At 40.7% G+C, this 19,787-nt stretch overlaps 1 protein-coding gene across 1 annotated transcript; it reads right to left on the bottom strand.

Moving 5' to 3' along the window:
* Positions 1 to 1,506: 1,506 nt before the first annotated feature.
* LOC119129728 lies at positions 1,507 to 8,119 on the bottom strand. Its single transcript, XM_037263116.1, has 10 exons — positions 8,019 to 8,119; positions 7,752 to 7,908; positions 7,417 to 7,660; positions 7,210 to 7,328; positions 6,816 to 7,130; positions 6,436 to 6,440; positions 3,108 to 3,252; positions 2,773 to 3,016; positions 2,567 to 2,685; positions 1,507 to 2,487 (listed from the first exon to the last, which is right to left on the bottom strand). The coding sequence occupies exons 1-10, from the start codon at positions 8,030 to 8,032 to the stop codon at positions 1,963 to 1,965; spliced, it is 1,887 nt and encodes a 628-aa protein (XP_037119011.1). The 5' UTR covers positions 8,033 to 8,119; the 3' UTR covers positions 1,507 to 1,962.
* Between the last annotated feature and the right edge of the window lie 11,668 nt (positions 8,120 to 19,787).

Genomic DNA, 19,787 nt, shown 5'->3' with positions numbered 1-19,787 from the left:
AACGCATCATAACTCATTAGCACAGTTTCGAAACAATCAGGACCGAAACAAGAATAATTGGCAAATAAGATGTTTTAATTTTCAAGCTGGAGGAAGACGAGCAGTAAATCAATGGGCTAACTTTCTCGTCTTTCACCTGTACAAGCACTAACGTCTACATTTGCTGTGGTAAAAGGGTGCTCTGGGAGAATATAAAGGACGTGATCAGCATGTCATGTGAGCTGAAGGGATGGGGGATGAGTTGATCGCTTTAACCTTGACTGATGGAACAAAGTGTGTGCGTTCACACGTCTTCAATCACACCGCAAATCTCGGACTAATATATACATCCACCTATCCGAGATCAGTGTTGGGAAGGCCATTTTTCTGTTTCAAATAAGGATTAGAGTCAAGATAATAATCTACAGAGTACATTACCAAATAGTCAAAAACCTACAGTATGTTTTAAGAGGATATTTCTAAACAATACGTTTTTCTTTATTGTTTTTTTTTTTTCAGTGCTGTGCGCATCAACATTTTATGATGCTGACAGTTTCAGTCTGGAAGGAATTATTTGAAATTCACTGTTCTTGTTCATGTTATGTGTAAGTCTTATGTGCTCGACAAGGACTAGTGGGTAGTAGTGACTTGGTAAAGACTATCCATCCATCCATCCATCCATTTTCTGAACCGCTTAATCCCCACGGGGGTCGCGGGAGTGCTGGAGCCTATCCCAGCCGTCATCGGGCAGTAAGCGGGGGACACCCCGAACCGGTTGCCAGCCAATCGCAGGGCACACAGAGACAAACAACCATTTGCACTCGCAATCACACCTAGGGACAATTTGGAGTCTTCAATCGGCCTACCAAGCATGTTTTTGGGATGTGGGAGGAAACCGGAGTGCCCGGAGAAAACCCACGCGGGCCCGGGGAGAACATGCAAACTCCACACAGGGAGGGCCGGAGGTGGCATCGCACCCGCACCCTCCTAACTGTGAGGCGGACGTGCTACCCAGTGTAACACCACCACCTTAGGGGGTCCAGACCCAAAATACCTTGATTCAATATCCGTTGCCATGATAGATCATCACTCATGCACATAGCATGGATTGGATTCCAGAATCTTAATGCATGTGGTTGATGTGCGTGTCTTTATGGGATTTAGGGCATTATTTTCAACTCTTCTATCCTTTCATACCTCTGCATTCCCTCCTGTCACCTCAAGGAATGTTTGGATGTTGTTGGGACCAATAGCATAAACTACCAAAATTTTAGAATCGTAACGATTAACGCATGTTCAGCAGAAAAGTGTGAAATCAGGGAGATGTGCAATTTTTCTACAAATCAAGTCAAATGAGCCAGTACCAGAGCAGTATGTTAACAAAAGTTAACAAATGCCCAAAAGCTTTCATTCCCATAAATCCAAGTGTAGTGAGAATGCTGCTTAATCCAAACCAGAATAAGAAAAATCCATCAAATGTGTCATTCCACTAAAGCAGAACACGTGCAAACAAAAATGCCACAAAAAGGAATGGGTATATTGTTTACTGAAATGATGATATATGAATCACAATTTACTCACAGATTTAATTTGTGTAAAATTTGGGACTGTTAAATTAAGCACAAAGCTTATATATTGTATGAATGGCAGCATGTGGCTATAACTGTCATCTTTTGCCATATAGTGGAGGAGCATTTTCTTCTTCTACTTATCACTCTTGGCAAAGATGGACATTGGGGACATCACTGCTTTACAGAAAGTGAAGATGTATAAATATTGGGCTGTAAGAGAAATAAACACAAGCTGTTGGTACCTTAGCTTTAAAAAAGGAGAACGATAAAAAGTTTTGAAAGCTACAAAAATTATTTTGAAAAAACTTTTGGTATTGCTTTATTTTTGTGGTCTAACTCAATTGGCTGAACTGGTTGCAGGAGGACAGCAGGGGGTACTATAGTGATCCAGGAATTCTGAGCTTACTGAGCGTCAGTTTGAGAATGCATCGCAGGAGAGCAGAGTGAGTTCAATATTCATTGATAATAGGTGGGATCCAATGTGATTTGGGAGGAAGAAGTCTGCTTTGAAAAGGTATGGTCTATTGAGAAAAGTGGTGAAGTTGTCCACATAGGGGATGCTTTTGCTCATACAGTATCTTTTAAGCCAGATGTGGAGTTGTCTGACACGGCTAAAGTTTACGTCATCAAAGTAAGGGGGGACAAATGGACCTGAAACAATGGCACGCTTCTTTGAGTCTTGGATGGTGGATATGAGTGAGATGTAGTCATCTTTCAGTTTCTCTGACTGCAGCAGTTTGTGGTCCCACGTTCCTACATGAACAACCACAGCAGCGACAGACGGGCATTGAGCCAGTAGATGAAGCATGACGTCATCGACTTCTCTAACGAGAGCATATGGGTGACAGGAAGTGCTGCATCTGGGAATATCCACATGCCGGACCATGGAGGTCCCGACGATAAGCACACGTACCCCGTCCCTTGCGCAAAGGCTGTTCTAATGTAAAAAGATGAAATTACATCACAATGCTGATAAGACAAATTGTACTTTCATTTTAAATTATACTCGCCGTTACCTGCTGGAGAATATGGGTGAGCTCTTCTTGATAATGAGCGTGGTTTTCAACAATGTCGTCCCAAGGAGGGAAGGGGCTTTGTTTATGATCAACAAAGGTTTTCCAGCAGTATTCAAAGTCTATGGAGAATAGAGATTAGAAGGATTGCATGGTATTTTCAAAAGAAGTAGACAGTTGGGTTGTAGAAAAGTAAAATTCCAAATTACGTTCATTATTCATGACTTTGAGATGCACTCCGGCATCATTCAGCAGCTTCAGGCCCTCACGATTTCTCCTCTCGTCAATGCGGTAGAGGCGCGACACAAAGATACGAAGATTTACATTTGGATTGTTGGACAGGAAGTTGACTAATGCCTCGGAGCAGTCTGCACAGGGAGACCAGGACAAGTAACAAGTGACCTTGTAACTGAGTCCACAATCCAAGGTTCTCAGGTTCTCCAGGAATTGCATCTACATAAGACATAAAACAGTGAGTAGACTCTATTCAAGATTTGAAAAGTTTCCTCCGAGGAGGCTTTTTAGCATCTTTTTCCATACTCACCTCTGCGTGTATACCCTGATGATTGCAAAACCATCTAGAGTTAGTCAAATCGACATCTGCTTCAAAGCACAGGTAGGTTGCCCTTATCCATGCATCGCGTGCATTTTGGTATTGGCCGAGAAACAGATCCCCTTCCAAAATATTACTACGGCAAAGGGAAATGAGACCATATTAATTCACTGGCCACAATATTGGGAAATTATTTTTTAATGTAATACAGCCTTTTTCAAATTTGGCAAGCAACGCGCACACATCCGGACTTACCCTAGTTCTGCCATCCCAGTGAAGAATATAAGCTTTCCAATTCTTCAGAAGACCGGCACCCGTGCTCTGTCAAGAACGTTCTTTTATAATCTGAAACCTTATCCGACTTGTTTGACGTGTCCATTTGAGACAATCAAAGTGCAAGAGTGTATGAATCATCTTCGGCTTGTTGTTACTTTGGTTTGTCTTTGCCTATGTGCATATGTGTGCCGGTATTTTCTCTTCAACAAACGATACTATCTAGGGGTAAAGGGGGACGATGTGTGTTACATGTGGATTGCCACAGCAAAAACAACTTTTGTCAGCCTTTTGTTCAGACAAAAAATATCGGTCTTACCCTAAAACTTTGTTGACAGTTTCTTTTTTCCTGCTTAGATTTCTTACTTGCTTGAGTACAGTGTTTATAGCTGTTGCAACAACCTTAGCTATTAGAAAATAAAGCTCTCCAGGTAGAAACACATTGATGCTGTTACACACGTTCCTTCTCTTTTAAAACCTTTGATACTCAAGTTTAACCTTTCACTTTACGATACAATTGAACCGCTTTTGACTGCGAGGATTTATGGAAATAACTTGTTGCATATTAAAATACTGTGTAAAATTATTGCTAATAATTATTGTAGAAAACATAAACATGGTGTCCTCACGTAGAACCTTTATATTTATATTTACATTAAATGTCCTCCTGTCTCCCGTGACCCCCGTGGGGACAAAGCGGTACAGAAAATGGATGGATGGATGGATGGATGGATGGATGGATGGATGGATGGATGGATGGATGGATGGATAGATGTTCTTCTTTCTGGGGGGCATAACATAAAATAGTTCAGAAGCACTGCCTCAGTATGAAGCATTAAAAATGGATAGCAATGTGAAACACAATTAAACTTGAAATTTATTTAATTCTTTCTCATCAAATCTTGGATCTCATAATCTTAGAGTATAGATTTGAATAAAGAAAAGGTGTACCTAATACGGGTGTAAATCGCGGGTTTTGTCACAATACGATATCATATCGATACAAAGAAACACGATACGATATTTGCCGATATCTTAAAGCATGCTGTGATTCATTCACGATACATCACGATATAGTGCTCTACGATCGATATAGAACAATATCCTGATTTATAACAATTCATACGCAAAATCAACAAGTTACTGCAAACTCTTTATTTAGGAAATTACAAAGTGCTTCCAAACGAATGACTTGAAGCCCAAAGGGGAGCGAATTTCCTCGTCTTCTTGGACACTAGCCATAGCACCAGCCCAGGAGCCGCGTAGTTGTCGGCTCCCCTTTCACGTGCCTGCTCTGCTCACAACACAACACGCCGCGCACTGCTCCCGGAAAGAGGAAGCAAGCAACAATGAACTGGATTTCAAAATAAAGTCGCGTCTAATGTCCCAGGTCAAAAACGGGCGATATAGATCGATGTTTACGTTTAGCATCGATGCCAACAAATCGTAGAGCATTATATCGATTAATCGATGTGTATCGATGAATCGTTACACCCCTAGTACCTAACTAGGTGTGTGACACACAATCAAAGATTTAAAAAAAAAAAGCCACAATGGCAAAAGGTCAACAAGGAGTGAGTGAACTGGAATAGAAACTAAAACTCAGCTAACTGGTGTGAATGGAGCCACAGCTGAAGGAGCGGTATGCCTTCGATAGAAATGAAACTGAATCCAAGACACACAAGATAGAGATTATGACGTAAGTACTTACTTACTTGTGATCAGTGCCGGCTCTACGCAGGGGCAAGATTGCCCCCTCAAACAGATGTCCTGCCCCCTCGAATCAAACTTTTAGAAGTGAAAAATCCGCTGATAGAAACACACGTTAATCAGCCCCCTCTCTTCTCTCATGTCGGTGCAGTGTGTGTCCTCCCTCACACAGCCTGCTGTCAGGACTCCGCGCCCCTCCGTAAACATCCAATCACTGTGAGTATGCAAATGAGGCAAGACGCAGCCAGAGAGTGTCAAGTTACAGTCAGCGCGGTAGGAGTTGGAAGAAGCAGTAAAAACTCCACCAAACTCGTCGTAATGACCCGTGATATAACTAATGATTAACGACAACTCAAATAATAGTTAATATAACATTCATATTATATGTTCCCCCCTCCTGAGAGATTGCCACCTTATTGTGGTCAGGGGGTTCGCGTGCCTCAGTGACCCTAAGAGCAATACCAGCAGAAGCTTTAATCTTCAGGTGGGAGACCCAAGCTGGACAGTGTAGAGGCCTGACAGAGTGCAATCCACTTCTCCAGGTTGAGATCTGGACACACAGCGAACAACTGCCGTGAAGAAAACACTAACAGTGTTAAAAATGTATAAAAAAAAAAACATGCCCCCTTCACATTTCCGACTGCCCCCTCTTATGTGCATTCCTAGAACCGGCCCTGGTGTCTTTATGGGATTTAGGGCATTATTTTCAACTCTTCTATCCTTTCATACCTCTGCATTCCCTCCTGTCACCTCAAGGAATGTTTGGATGTTGTTGGGACCAATAGCATAAACTACCAAAATTTTAGAATCGTAACGATTAACGCATGTTCAGCAGAAAAGTGTGAAATCAGGGAGATGTGCAATTTTTCTACAAATCAAGCCAAATGAGCCAGTAGCAGAGCAGTATGTTAACAAAAGTTAACAAATGCCCAAAAGCTTTCATTCCCATAAATCCAAGTGTAGTGAGAATGCTGCTTAATCCAAACCAGAATAAGAAAAATCCATCAAATGTGTCATTCCACTAAAGCAGGACACGTGCAAACAAAAATGCCACAAAAAGGAATGGGTATATTGTTTACTGAAATGATGATAAATGAATCACAATTTACTCACAGATTTAAAATTTGGGACTGTTAAATTAAACACAAAGCTTATATATTGTATGAATGGCAGCATGTGGCTATAACTGTCACCTTTTGCCATATAGTGGAGGAGCATTTTCTTCTTCTACTTATCGCTCTTGGCAAAGATAGACTTTGGGGACATCACTGCTTTACAGAAAGTCAAGATCTATAAATATTGGGCTGTAAGAGAAATAAACACAAGCTGTTGGTACCTTCGCTTTAAAAAAGGAGAACGATAAAAAGTTTTGAAAGCTACCAAAATTATTTCGAAAAAACTTTTGGTATTGCTTTATTTTTGTGGTCTAACTCAATTGGCTGAACTGGTTGCAGGTGGACAGCAGGGGGCACTATAGTGATTCAGGAATTCTGAGCTTACTGAGCGTCATTTTGAGAATACATCGCAGGAGAGCAGAGTGAGTTCAATATTCATTGATAATAGGTGGGATCCAATGTGATTTGGGAGGAAGAAGTCTGCTTTGAAAAGGTATGGTCTATTGAGAAAAGTGGTGAAGTTGTCCACATAGGGGATGCTTTTGCTCATACAGTATCTTTTAAGCCAGATGTGGAGTTGTCTGACACGGCTAAAGTTTACGTCACCAAAGTAAGGGGGGACAAAGGGACCTGAAACAATGGCACGCTTCTTTGAGTCTTGGATGGTGGATATGAGTGAGATGTAGTCATCTTTCAGTTTCTCTGACTTCAGTAGTTTGTGGTCCCACGTTCCTACATGAACAACCACAGTAGCGACAGACGGGCATTGAGCCAGTAGATGAAGCATGACGTCATCGACTTCTCTAACGAGAGCATATGGGTGACAGGAAGTGCTGCATCTGGGAATATCCACATGCCGGACCATGGAGGTCCCGACGATAAGCACACGTACCCCGTCCCTTGCGCAAAGGCTGTTCTAATGTAAAAAGATGAAATTACATCACAATGCTGATAAGACAAATTGTACTTTCATTTTAAATTATACTCGCCGTTACCTGCTGGAGAATATCGGTGAGCTCTTCTTGATAATGAGCGTGGTTTTCAACAATGTCGTCCCAAGGAGGGAAGGGGCTTTGTTTATGATCAACAAAGGTTTTCCAGCAGTATTCAAAGTCTATGGAGAATAGAGATTAGAAGGATTGCATGGTATTTTCAAAAGAAGTAGTCAGTTGGGTTGTAGAAAAAGTAAAATTCTTAATTACGTTCATTATTCATGACTTTGAGGTGCACTCCGGCATGATTCAGCAGCTTCAGACCCTCACGATGTTTCCTCTTGTAAATGTGGTAGAGGCGCGACACAAAGATAAGAATATGTACGTTTGGATTGTTGTGCAGGAATTTGACTAACGCCTTGGAGCAGTCTGCACAGGGTGACCAGGACAAGTAACAAGTGACCGTGTAGCTAAGTCCACAATCCAAGGTTTTCAGGTTCTCCAGAAATCGAATCTACATAAGACATACAACAGTGAGTAGACTCTAGTCAAGATTTGAAAAGTTTCCTCCGAGGAGGCTTTTTAGCATCTTTCTCCAAACTCACCTCTGCGTGCACACCACGGTCACTGCGAAAATATCCAGATTTAGGAGAATCAATACACTCGACACTTAATGCTTTAAAACACAGGTAGGCTGCCCAGCGCGGTCCCCTGAGCGCATTTTGGTAATGTAAGAGAAACAGATCCCTTCCCAAAACCTCACTGCGCCAAAGGGAAAATGAGACAATATTAATTCACTGGCCACAATATTGGGAAATTCTTTTTTAATGTAATGCAGCTTTTTCCAAATTTGTCAAGCAACGCGGACTTACCCTGCTTCTGCCATCCTAGTGGAGAATGTAAGCTTTCCAATTCTTCAGAAGACCGGCACCCATTGACCCTTGCTCTGCCATTTATAGTCTAAAACCTTATCTGACTTGTTTCACCCGTCTAGTTGAGCCAATCAAGTGCAAGAGTGTATGAATCATCTTTTGCTCCTTACTTACTTTCGTTTCTCTTTGCTCATGTGCGTATGTGTGCTGGTATTTTCTCTTCAACAAACGGTCCCATCTGGGGGTAATGCAGGACAATTACACTCAATGTGTGTTAGTCATGGATTGTCACAACTTTTTTTTATAGTGGTTGCAACAGACTTAGCTATTAAATAAAATAAAGCTCTCCGGGTAGAAACACATTGATGCTGTTACACACGTTCCTTCTCTTCCAAGAACTTTGATATTCAACTTTAACCTTTCACTTTACGATACAATGTAATTGCTTTTGACTGCGGGGATTTATGGCAATAACTTGTTGCATATTGATATACTGTGTAAAATTATTGCTGATAATTATTGTAGAAAACATAAATGGTGTCCTCACGTAGAACCTTTATATTTATATTTACGTTAAATGTTCTCCTTTCTCCCACGACCCCCGTGGGGACAAAGCGGTACAGAAAATGGATGGATGGATGGACGGATAGATATTCTTCTTTCTGGGGGGCATCACATAAAATGGTTCAGAAGCACTGCCTCAGTATGAAGCAGTAAAAATGGATAGCAATGTGAAACACAATTAAACTTGAAATTTATTTAATTCTTTATCATAAAATGTTGGATCTCATAATCTTAGAGTACAGATTTGAATAAAGAAAAGGTGTACCTAACACGTGACACACAATCAAAGATAAAAAAAAAAAAAAGCCACAATGGCAAAAGGTCAACAAGGAGTGAGTGAACTGGAATAGAAACTAAAACTCAGCTAACTGGTGTGAATGGAGCCACAGCTGAAGGAGCGGTATGCCTTCGATAGAAATGAAACTGAATCCAAGACACACAAGACAGAGATTATGACGTAAGTACTTACTTACTTGTGATTGGATGAAAAGTGAGCAAGCCTGGTTACGAAAAGCTTTTCAGGCTCAAGAAGTTTCATACATTATCATTTTCCATCATTTCGGCTAGTGTAAATATCTCAAGTGTGAACTTGTGAGAGTGGCATGCAGATGGCAAGGTACGTGCTATGTCACATTACACATGCAGCGAGAGAACACTAAGGCAGACTGTGAAATTCAGGCCTGCCTCGGTTTTGCACTCTTCTGTGAAAGTCGCGCAGTGAAACATGTCCTCCCTCTGGTGACAGCAAAAAAAAAAAAAAAAAGAAGCGACAGATAAGAGGCAGACGTGCAGAAATAACTTTGCATATGAGCACGAGTGAATACTGTGAGGTTACAGGGAGCAGCATGTGATGAATGACAGTGTGTGGCGGACAGCCCTGGGCAGCAGCTTGTTAATGTCACACCTCCATCCTAAAATGTGATTAGCATTCCTGTGCGCCAATTGATTGAACTCACTCCACTCTTGATAGCATTTACGAATATTCATGAGAGATATGAATTGGCCTGATTGGAGTTCAAAGGGAAAACCTGACACGGTAAGCAAAGGTTGATTTAGAGAGTGTTTGTGTTTTAAATACGTAGCTGTTGTTATTCGGTAGATTACCACATGAGATCCAAAACACAACTGTACGGTCAACCCCCACAAACATATATGCGATTCAACATTAACAAACTCAGTAGTCCACGATATATGAATGGAAGTATCTATGTGTCAAAAATGTATCGACCGGTGAATAGGAAAGTAGCCGGTGAACAAATTATACATCGCTGGCATTGAGGAAAAACCTCAGAAGCCCATGTTGGTGGATTCCATATATTTTTTTTAAATCTTTACTACTGTACTGGCCACTCATCTGGATGTTACTTTCATCTGTTGCATCGACTTCATGTGTCAATAATAAAATTACAAATTGTCTTCACTTTTATAAAATAGTGATATTGCTAGCAATTTTTATTACCATTCAGCTTTTAAAGTATTTGAACATTTATTACTAGTCTCTGGTTTGAAAACTACTTATTCATCAGTTTGTTATTTTGCCTATGAGGCGTTCGTACATTTATTTGGGTTGACAGTCATTATGGCCCGCCGAAGAAAACTATGACTACGATGCAGCCCCCTGTCCTAAGGTAACTAAGTGATATATGTGCAGCAAAAATGTGTGTGCGGTGGGGAGGCGGTCAAATACATAGTGCATTACTACACCAAATCCTAAATCACAAGAAAAGACAAAACACCAGCTGTATTAATTCCAAATAAACTGTGTTGTGATCTGATTAGAAACAAATGTAATATAGGAGATAAACAAGCTACACAGAACAGGAAGTAACCAGACTCTAATCTATGTTCCCTGGAAAAAGTCACACCCTTTAAATGCTGAGGAAATAAAATCCACACTCGCGGTCTTAAATCCCACATTGACATTGTGTTGCGCTATGTATTCGATCATACGTGATGTCGAATGGGAGAGTAAAAACTGGTACTTTCCCGCCTGACTGCCTGTTGTTGATGACGTCATTAAGCAGAGGAACAATTGCAGTGTCCTAATAGTCATTGGGCACCAAGTTAATAGATCTGTTCATTAATAATAATAAATATGTTTCAGTTATCTCTTCATCTTCAGCAGGTCATCCTACATGCAGTAAATGTATTTATCTACTACTACTACTACGCTCTCTCTCTCTCTCTTTCTCTCTCTCTCTCACTCTCTCTCTCTCTCTCTCTCTCTCTCTCTCTCTCTCGATTGGGTTGATTTTTTGCACTGCATGAGAAAATTCCAATTACTACAAAAAAAAAAAAAAAAAAAAAAGCCGGAAGCATATTCCCCCAAGAGCAAGAAACAAAAGAAAACCTATCTTCAGGCAGCGATTCATTTATCTGGTTACCTGCTGTGATGGCAAATAGCCGCAACATGTACTAACCTGTTCTTAAACGAAACCCTCATACAATTACTGGTACAACACGTTGGACCACGTTCATCATCATCTTTATCAATGGCAAATACATTCATGTTTTTAATTCCTGGTGAGCATGAATCACCAGCAGGCTTTCCATGTAATTTGATCTTCTGCTTATTTTTTCAAATGAAATGAGTAAAGATGAAATTATGTGAGATTACAGTGATCGTATCTTGTCAATGTGAAGACGCTATAAAAGACTGAAACTAAACTATCCATGTATAGTTTTCGTCAGACCTCTTAAGAAGTTTGTTGCATTGTATAATAAGATGAAACGAGTCATCAGAGGCACCATATCAAATTGATGTCTCGTATCACCAAATGGAGTGTTATCGTGTGATATATGGCGCGAGTCGTAATTTGACGCACGGCTGGACTCGTGGATGTCAAATATGTCCAGGTTAATGTGGCAGAGAAGAGCTGCATCATTTGGATGTTGAAATTTGTCATGGCCTCAGTGGGATATCATAAAAGAAAATGCATGAGGACAGATGAGGATCAATAGAAGAAGGCCAAGTAACAAGTGACGAATTTGTCACAACAGAAAAGCAGCTGGGGAACTCTTTGAGAAAAGTTGGTGAATAGGAGCAAACCTTGGGTCGTCGTGAAAAAGATGAGGTAACAGCAGAAGAACTATCAAGGAAACAGCTGGGAAAATATGAAAAACACAGACCCCACAAAAGAAAAGCTAAGAAATTGATCAGGAACAGCTTGGGGGGAAAAAAAACAAATAGAAAAGCTAGAAAAAAAGTAGAAAAATTGATCGTCCCTAAGAACCGAAAGAGATATACATTATGACAAGCAAGAGAACGGCAGGTAAATAAATGAGAAATGGCAGAAAGAACAGACAAGAACTGTTGAACAGGTTGGGAAAAGCTGAAAATGACATTAGGAACAGCTGAGACATAAAACTTCAAAAACAACATGCAACAGAAAGACTGAGAAACTGGAAACTGTGATTCACAAAGATGTTTGGCGGTCTACTGTAATGGATATGAAATAGTGCTCACTTTATTTTGTTTGTCCAAGAACCACAAAGTACATGAAATGCGGACCATTAGCTTGTGTGCCTTTATTATATGTTGCCCGAGTACACTTTGAGAAGGTAATTGAGGGCTGAGATTTGAATGGGCTTCAAGTTCAGTCAGCCATATAATTGGATAGAAACGATACTGAAGCGCAACTGTCATGAGGCGCCGGACGATTCAATCAACGCATACGGCTCGACTCCATTGTGCAGTTCCATGGATGCCAATAGTGGGCTTCACAGAAGAGAAATGTTGCAAGGATGTCTGAGAAATCGATGAGGAATGGTAATGACAGACAACTTAAATGACTTCCACTTTAAAGCAACTTGAATGAGGCCACCGAGAGTCTTTAAAACAAACTTAGAGAAGAGTCTCATCGACAACAAGCGCTCATGTGCTTTTGTCATTTGTGATCATTTGTGACATAGTAACGGACAATACTAATTTTGTGTTTAAGAGGTACGTCAGAATTTTTCAAGGAACTTTGACACCACTGCAAACATTTATAAATTGAATGCATTAGATTAGATTTTGAGGTGTAACAAATAGTGTCTAGTGTAACAGATGGAGATAAGGAACAGCTGAGGTACGAAGACGGATAAGGCCCATTGTGGAATTTGTTTGTCTGTTGAATCAATTTAACACAATATGACAGAATATCTGAGTGTCAGCCATTTGACAAAAAAAAAAAGATGATAGAATGGTGATAGAATTTAAAATAATTCAGAAAATAGCTCCCCTCTCTTTCCTTCAGGACACCCATTTAGCCCTTTTATATTTATTCCTCATTGCTTTTGTGTATAAATCCCCGGTGGGGACCAGGGGTATGGAAAATGGCTGGATGGATGTATTCAGATATATTAATATTTTTAGGTCTCCGTGATATATTTATTTATTAGATTTAAAATATTTCCTACGGGGCGAATTGTTTGGATTTTGTACGATTACGTTTTAGTCAGACATTCTGAAAACTGAGGTTGCACCGTAATAGTTTGGATGAAGTGGACCTTCTTGCCGGCGGCACCAGTTGGCTTCATGTGTGCGATGATGGTGGAGTGTGTCTTATTGGATTAGTGGAAGCCTCGTCTCCCATTGACATTTCTTTTCATTTTTCTAATTGAGTGTATCTCCAAGACATTAAAACAAGATGACAGACAGGGTGAAGAGAGGGCTTGCCAAGTCAGTGTGGGCATGGGAAAAAAACACAACCAAACCCGAGACCTCATTCGCTTGTGCTTTATGTTAGTATTTTTTTATACTTGCCATCAAGCATATAAACAGCTTCATCATCAGCGTTGTTAGCACTTTTTGCCTTGTTTTGACATATTGGAGTTGCTCTCATGGGCAATTTTGATGTTGTTTGCAAAGTCTCACAATCGAAACTCGTTTATGAGTGAATGCATATTTGTACATTTGCGAGTCAATTAAAACGGCCTCACACTTGTGCATGTAGATTGTTCAGCCTCGCTTGTTTTTAATTGTGAGGTTACTTGCTGACGAAGCAGTTTGGCCCTACGATGCCCCACAGGATGTAATTGCATACTGCCGTACAAAAGATGCTTCCGTAGTTTATAATTGCGCACTCGTATCAAGATATTTGCAATGTCATCTTGTCACTAGTTTCTTTAATAAAGATAAACACTCCATTTGGCAGTATGGTGCTAGTGGATAGCATGTTTGTTTACAGCCTCAGCACAAATTTGGCACATTCTAACTGTGCACATAGGTGGACTTTTCGGAAACGCCACAGTTAGAAATACTAGGTGCTTCTGCCGTTAAGTGAGTGACCATAGTTGACTTCATTCCCGGAAAATCGAAGCAGCGCCTCTCATTAAACAGTTGAGGAGTGCGTTCCTCATGGCGGAATTCATGTAATTTTCCAAACACGGACTTGCCCAGGTACAAAACTGAAGAGCGCATGTTCCTGTCTATGAAAATACGTAAATGTGTTCAAAGCATAAAGGGTGGGTCTCAATGGTTCTTTTGCTTTTCACACCTAGTACCATAAAAAAAATGTCCAACATGTAAAAATACAGTAGCATAATAGGGCTTAATGTCAATTAAAAATATGGGTGGAGCTGTGAATATTATTAGACGTTCTCAATAGTCTACTTAAAACATCACATTGTCGTTGCCGCCATATTCCTGGCATCTTTTGTGTCGGCCTTACTTCCTTTGAGCTCCCAACTTTGCATAATGACATTGGAGTGAGTAAGCGGGGACAAATAAAGTAACAAATCCACTTGTCCTGATTGGATTACATAACACAACGTGGCGGCATGGTGGGAAACATAGCCAGCGTCATACACAGGAGCCTCCCCACGTTTATGGTGAAATGCATTATTTATGGATGTAAACAAGGCTGCCGCTGTTTTGCCCTGTTAATTAGAGTTGTTGGCACAAAGAATGAAAGCATCAAGCCGGCCAGGGTCCTCCGCGGGATTTGCCAAAGTAGAAAGAGGTCTGCAGCTGTGTGATTGGCTCACGGGTGGTTAGGTCTTCAATGGTGCTTGTCCTCTGATCATAGGCGCCGCCCTGTGTCAAAATTGGTCTCCTTGACATCTTGTTTATTGTGAAGAAAGTTGGGTCTCCATTTGTGGCTTAACAAAAGTACTTTCTGCAGCTAAAAAATGTAATACGCAGGGTTTTTTTTTTCCATTGAATTGCAAAAAGCTTTTTCATTAGGTTTCAAGAAGCTGTTACTCTGCTTTTTGCATGAAATGTGTCAGTAAAAGAAACTTGAATGACAACACCAACTACCCCCTGATAGGATTCTCTGTAGAGAACATGAGTGTGACAAATACTTTAGAAACACATGGCTCCCTTCATACCAAGCAAATTCTATGGAACAGCAGATTTAAAACACATCCACCAAATGCTCCCATGGGCCACTTTGCCAGAAGTGAGTAGAAGTGCTCCCTGGTAACAGCAAATATAGCTTTTGCGTAATAATATGTTCTCTATTGCGATGATGATGATAGCGAGCGTGAGTATAATCGGAAAAATGGTGGCTTTGTAATGGAATCATAGTAGAAGTTTCCCCTTTTCTGCAGTGCTCTAATTAGTCTTTGACAAAGCAGCAGGTCAAGTGACAAATGAGGCCATTGCTTTTGAAAGTTGACATTGTGACGCACACCCAATTGAATTGAGGTGTGCAGATGTAAGAACAATATATTACTTTAGCGAGCAGCATATTCCATTATTCATTTCTATGAAGTATTTATTAACCACTGTTGTTTTATTCATATATTAATTGCGAGCGTGCTGGATGTTGTAAATGGTCTGGAAATGGAATCCTTCAAGTGGAACACACACTGGATGTTCCATCATGCCTATCATAACCGCAAAGGCATTTTTTCAAATTACATTTATAACTGTTCGCCAAGTGTGAAAGCAAGTTAAGCAATGAACTGTATCATAAAAATAAAGTAATTCACCACATCCTTTGAAAAAATCGGACTGACATAATTTTCATTTATTGGTATTGCAGGATTATACTACGTTTCGCATAATAGTGGTTGTCAAACTTTTTACACCACTATGGTGATAAAGAACTGCCCGTTTAATTATAGGAAAATTGTAAAAGAAAACACTTGAACGATTACATTGAATAATACCACAAACAAATAACTATTGACCCTATATAAAGATTTTAAAATACATAAACCATTTTAAAGATGCTGCGTATGTACAAATGAACTCTATTTATGCAATGATTATTTCAAAGAAGTGTATGAAAAAGGTAGAAATGTCAATGAATAAAAAAGTTTAAAAATAATTTCCTCCCCCTGAACGCAACTGTTGGCTTATGATCTCCCGAACAGAATGCTGTTCAAATGCGCCGCTCGATTATTCAGAGTGCACCAGAGTGTGCGCTGTAAGTCATACGTGTCAAACTCAAGGCCTGGGGGCCAGATATGACCCGCCACGTCATTTTATGTGGCCCGCAAAGACAAATTGCACATGGACTTCGTGTGTCAATTCTAAAATTACCAATTGTCTTCATTTTGAAAAAAGTAGAAAAATTGCTAGCAATTTTTATTACATTCATCTTTTTAAAATATTTGAACAGTTTTTATGAGTCTCTGATTTCAAAAGTAGTTATTCATCAGTTTGTTGTGTAGCCTAGAAGGAAACTATGACTACCGTAATTTTCGGACTATAAGTCGCACCGGAGTATAAGTCGCACCAGCCATAAAATGCCCAAAAAAGTGAAAAAAAACATATATAAGTCGCTCCGGAGTATAAGTCGCATTTTGGGGGGCAATTTATTCGACAAAATCCAACACCAAGAACAGTCATGAACGAGCAACAACAGGCTAAACGATAGCTATGCTAACGTGACATAAACACAAACTAAGAGCTGAGAACGGCCCTGACGTAAAATTCAGAGTTATTCAAAAAACTATTACATAAATAACACGTTAATAAAACCATCTGCGTCACTCCAATTCATTAAATCCATCAATCGTCCTTTGTCAACAATGCGTGCGCGCCGCTGACGGCTCTTGCACTTAAAAATATTCCACAGGCCCATATAACGATATATAAATTATATATCAAATAACTATTATATAAGCAATAATGTTATCAAACCATCTGTGCACTCTAAATCATTAAATCCATCGATCAAATTCCTCGTCCTTTGTCAACATCGCCGCGCGTGCGCCCTGACGCCAGCCTCGTCGTTATTCCACAGATTTACTATATAACTATATTGTAGCGTTAACAAAGTTCAAGGAAAGACGTGGGTTTGGTAAACGGCTCTTTATTTAACAAAACAAACTTACAGGCGTGTGGCGGCGTGGACGTCCAGCCACGAAAGGGGACGAGAGCTCCATACGATAGGACCGGGCGTGCGTAGAAGCCATGACCGAGATCCACGCACCGTCCTCGGACAGCCACCCGGCTGAGCGCCGGCCCTCGACTTCCATCCACGGAGCTGAAAGGCAGCTCGGTAGAGTAGGACCGGGCGAGCGTAAAAGCATTGTCCGAGCACCATCCACCGTCCCTGGACAGCCACCCGGCCGAGCGCCGGCGCCCGACTTCAATCCACGAAAGTGAAAGAAAGCTGGACGAGTCGATCTTTGTCCTTTATGTAAACAACCGTCGCGCTGCTGACGCGCGACCGCGACGTCGCGTCGCGCTGCTGACGTCAGCAGCGCGACGTCGCGCGTCACTCGTCCAGCTTTCTTTCACTTTCGTGGATTGAAGTCGGGCGCCGGCGCTCGGCCGGGTGGCTGTCCAGGGACGGTGGATGGTGCTCGGACAATGCTTTTACGCTCGCCCGGTCCTACTCTACCGAGCTGCCTTTCAGCTCCGTGGATGGAAGTCGAGGGCCGGCGCTCAGCCGGGTGGCTGTCCGAGGACGGTGCGTGGATCTCGGTCATGGCTTCTACGCACGCCCGGTCCTATCGTATGGAGCTCTCGTCCCCTTTCGTGGCTGGACGTCCACGCCGCCACACGCCTGTAAGTTTGTTTTGTTAAATAAAGAGCCGTTTACCAAACCCACGTCTTTCCTTGAACTTTGTTAACGCTACAATATAGTTATATAGTAAATCTGTGGAATAACGACGAGGCTGGCGTCAGGGCGCACGCGCGGCGATGTTGACAAAGGACGAGGAATTTGATCGATGGATTTAATGATTTAGAGTGCACAGATGGTTTGATAACATTATTGCTTATATAATAGTTATTTGATATATAATTTATATATCGTTATATGGGCCTGTGGAATATTTTTAAGTGCAAAAGCCGTCAGCGGCGCGCACGCATTGTTGACAAAGGACGATTGATGGATTTAATGAATTGGAGTGACGCAGATGGTTTCGCGCTGCTGTCGTCACTTGAAATTCAAATTACAGTAATCCCTTGCTACATTGCGGTTCGTTTATCGCGGTTTCATTTTTTTTTTTTTGAATTTTTTTTTTTGAAATTTTTTGAAAAAAAAAACCACATATAAGTCGCTCCTGAGTATAAGTCGCCCCCCCACCCAAACTATGAAAAAAACCGCGACTTATAGTCCGAAAATTACGGTACAATGCGACCCGCGACAAAAATGAGTTTGACACCCCTGCTGTAGGTGCTGAGAATTTTCAAAGCGGTTTGAGCACCATGGTATAAATAAAAGCTCAGTGCACTTCATTTGCCATTTACAACAATTACAATTCTGTGCAACAGTAAGGTTGGGAAAGATGAACCACAATATAGCGAGGGAACACTATATACATACGAAATGCCACTATTGTACACTATTTATTTTTGTTATTCTGTTAATAGATTGAAAACTGAGTATTATTGTTGTGAAAGCAGATTTGAAATTTTTTTTTGTCTCTACACTACAGTGGCTAGTTATGTGTTCAGTATGCATGAGACGTACTTTCCACATATGGGTAGGATGACAGATTGTCAAAAAAAAAAAAACAAGAGAAGACGCTAGAAATGTGGCAGAATTCCACAGCCATAACGAGAGCGTCATTATTATTCTCTGCCTCACTTCAAGAGGACATATTCTATATTGAGAGTTCCAGGATTAATGAGGTGGGGGTGGGTTGGCACATTTAATTGGACAAATTATCATGGTGACACCCTTGAATCCTCCACATGATTTGACTAAATTCCACGGAGAAAGACAAGCTCACAAGACACACGCAGAAAGACACCACCATTTTAATATCAGAACTCAAATAAAGTAAAACCCTTTGAAGACACCTCACAGACATGTAATCGCAATAAGTCCCACATCTTTACTTTAGAACACCAATGTTAAAATTAGTAACACCTTTACTAACCTCCTCCTCCTCATCATCACCATTTCTGTCACTATCATGCATCATTTTCTTCTAATCAACATCTTTATCCCTGTTTTCCAAACAAAAAAAAGAGATCTGCGCACCTAATGATTGCAGATATCGATTAACATTAGCTACACGTTACTCATTGGTTAGCATGGCAGAGTAAGTTATCAAACCTGTAACAGAATGACATTCGTGGCAGTAATGGGGAAGAGAATGTGGCCAGTCTAAACGTTGTTTCCCTTGAAAACGATTTTTAACACAAAGATTATAAATAAAATGAATAAAATTATAAATTATTATATTTCACCCATAAAATATCTTAATATCACTAACGCCAGGTAAAAATGACATGACAGACACAGCATGCACATAACACACCCCATGCAACAGCATAATCACAAGGGATAACCTTTCGGAGACATCAGATAGGACGTTTGTCGGTATCTGTGCGCCCTGCCCCGCACCCCACCCTGGTTTATGCATGTGTGGCTAAGAATCTTGTCTGATTGTGCTACATATGCACATATTAAGTTTGCTGCGGTGTGCTTTTGATAACAGTGACGCTCTGACGGCCGTGGTGCGTTTGCAGAATGACGGAAATCCCCAGCATGTAGTTCAACCGGAGAATCTGGACTGTTCATTTTCATCAACATGAAATACACAGTCAAGTCGTGACATCTTGACTGTGATCACCACTCAGCGTCTTTGTTCTTATTGCAATATTTATAGAGCTACTCCTGAACAGTAAAGATTTGAATCACTTTCAATAGTTTATTACTTACACTGTCTAAAACCTTTTATTAAAAAAAAAAGAGAAATACAATTTTAAAAGTATATATTTATTTTTATTCAATTATTCCACTCTCATCGTGGCGCAGCGATGCACTGGTTAGCACGTCCGCCTCACAGTTCAGAGCGTGCGGG

This window comes from Syngnathus acus, chromosome 10, assembly GCF_901709675.1.
Source record: "Syngnathus acus chromosome 10, fSynAcu1.2, whole genome shotgun sequence".
NCBI classification, from domain to species: Eukaryota; Metazoa; Chordata; class Actinopteri; order Syngnathiformes; family Syngnathidae; genus Syngnathus; species Syngnathus acus.
Note: the sequence above shows the minus strand (reverse complement) of the source record. Positions and strands in the feature narration are given on the sequence as shown.

Excerpts from the sequence above, each read along its gene's own strand:
- LOC119129728 (XM_037263116.1), bottom strand. Across the intron at positions 7,329-7,416 it reads CAAAGTCATGAATAATGAAC|ACTTTGAATACTGCTGGAAA; the intron begins GTAATTAAGAAT and ends TATTCTCCATAG. Across the intron at positions 2,686-2,772 it reads CAAAGTCATGAATAATGAAC|ACTTTGAATACTGCTGGAAA; the intron begins GTAATTTGGAAT and ends TATTCTCCATAG.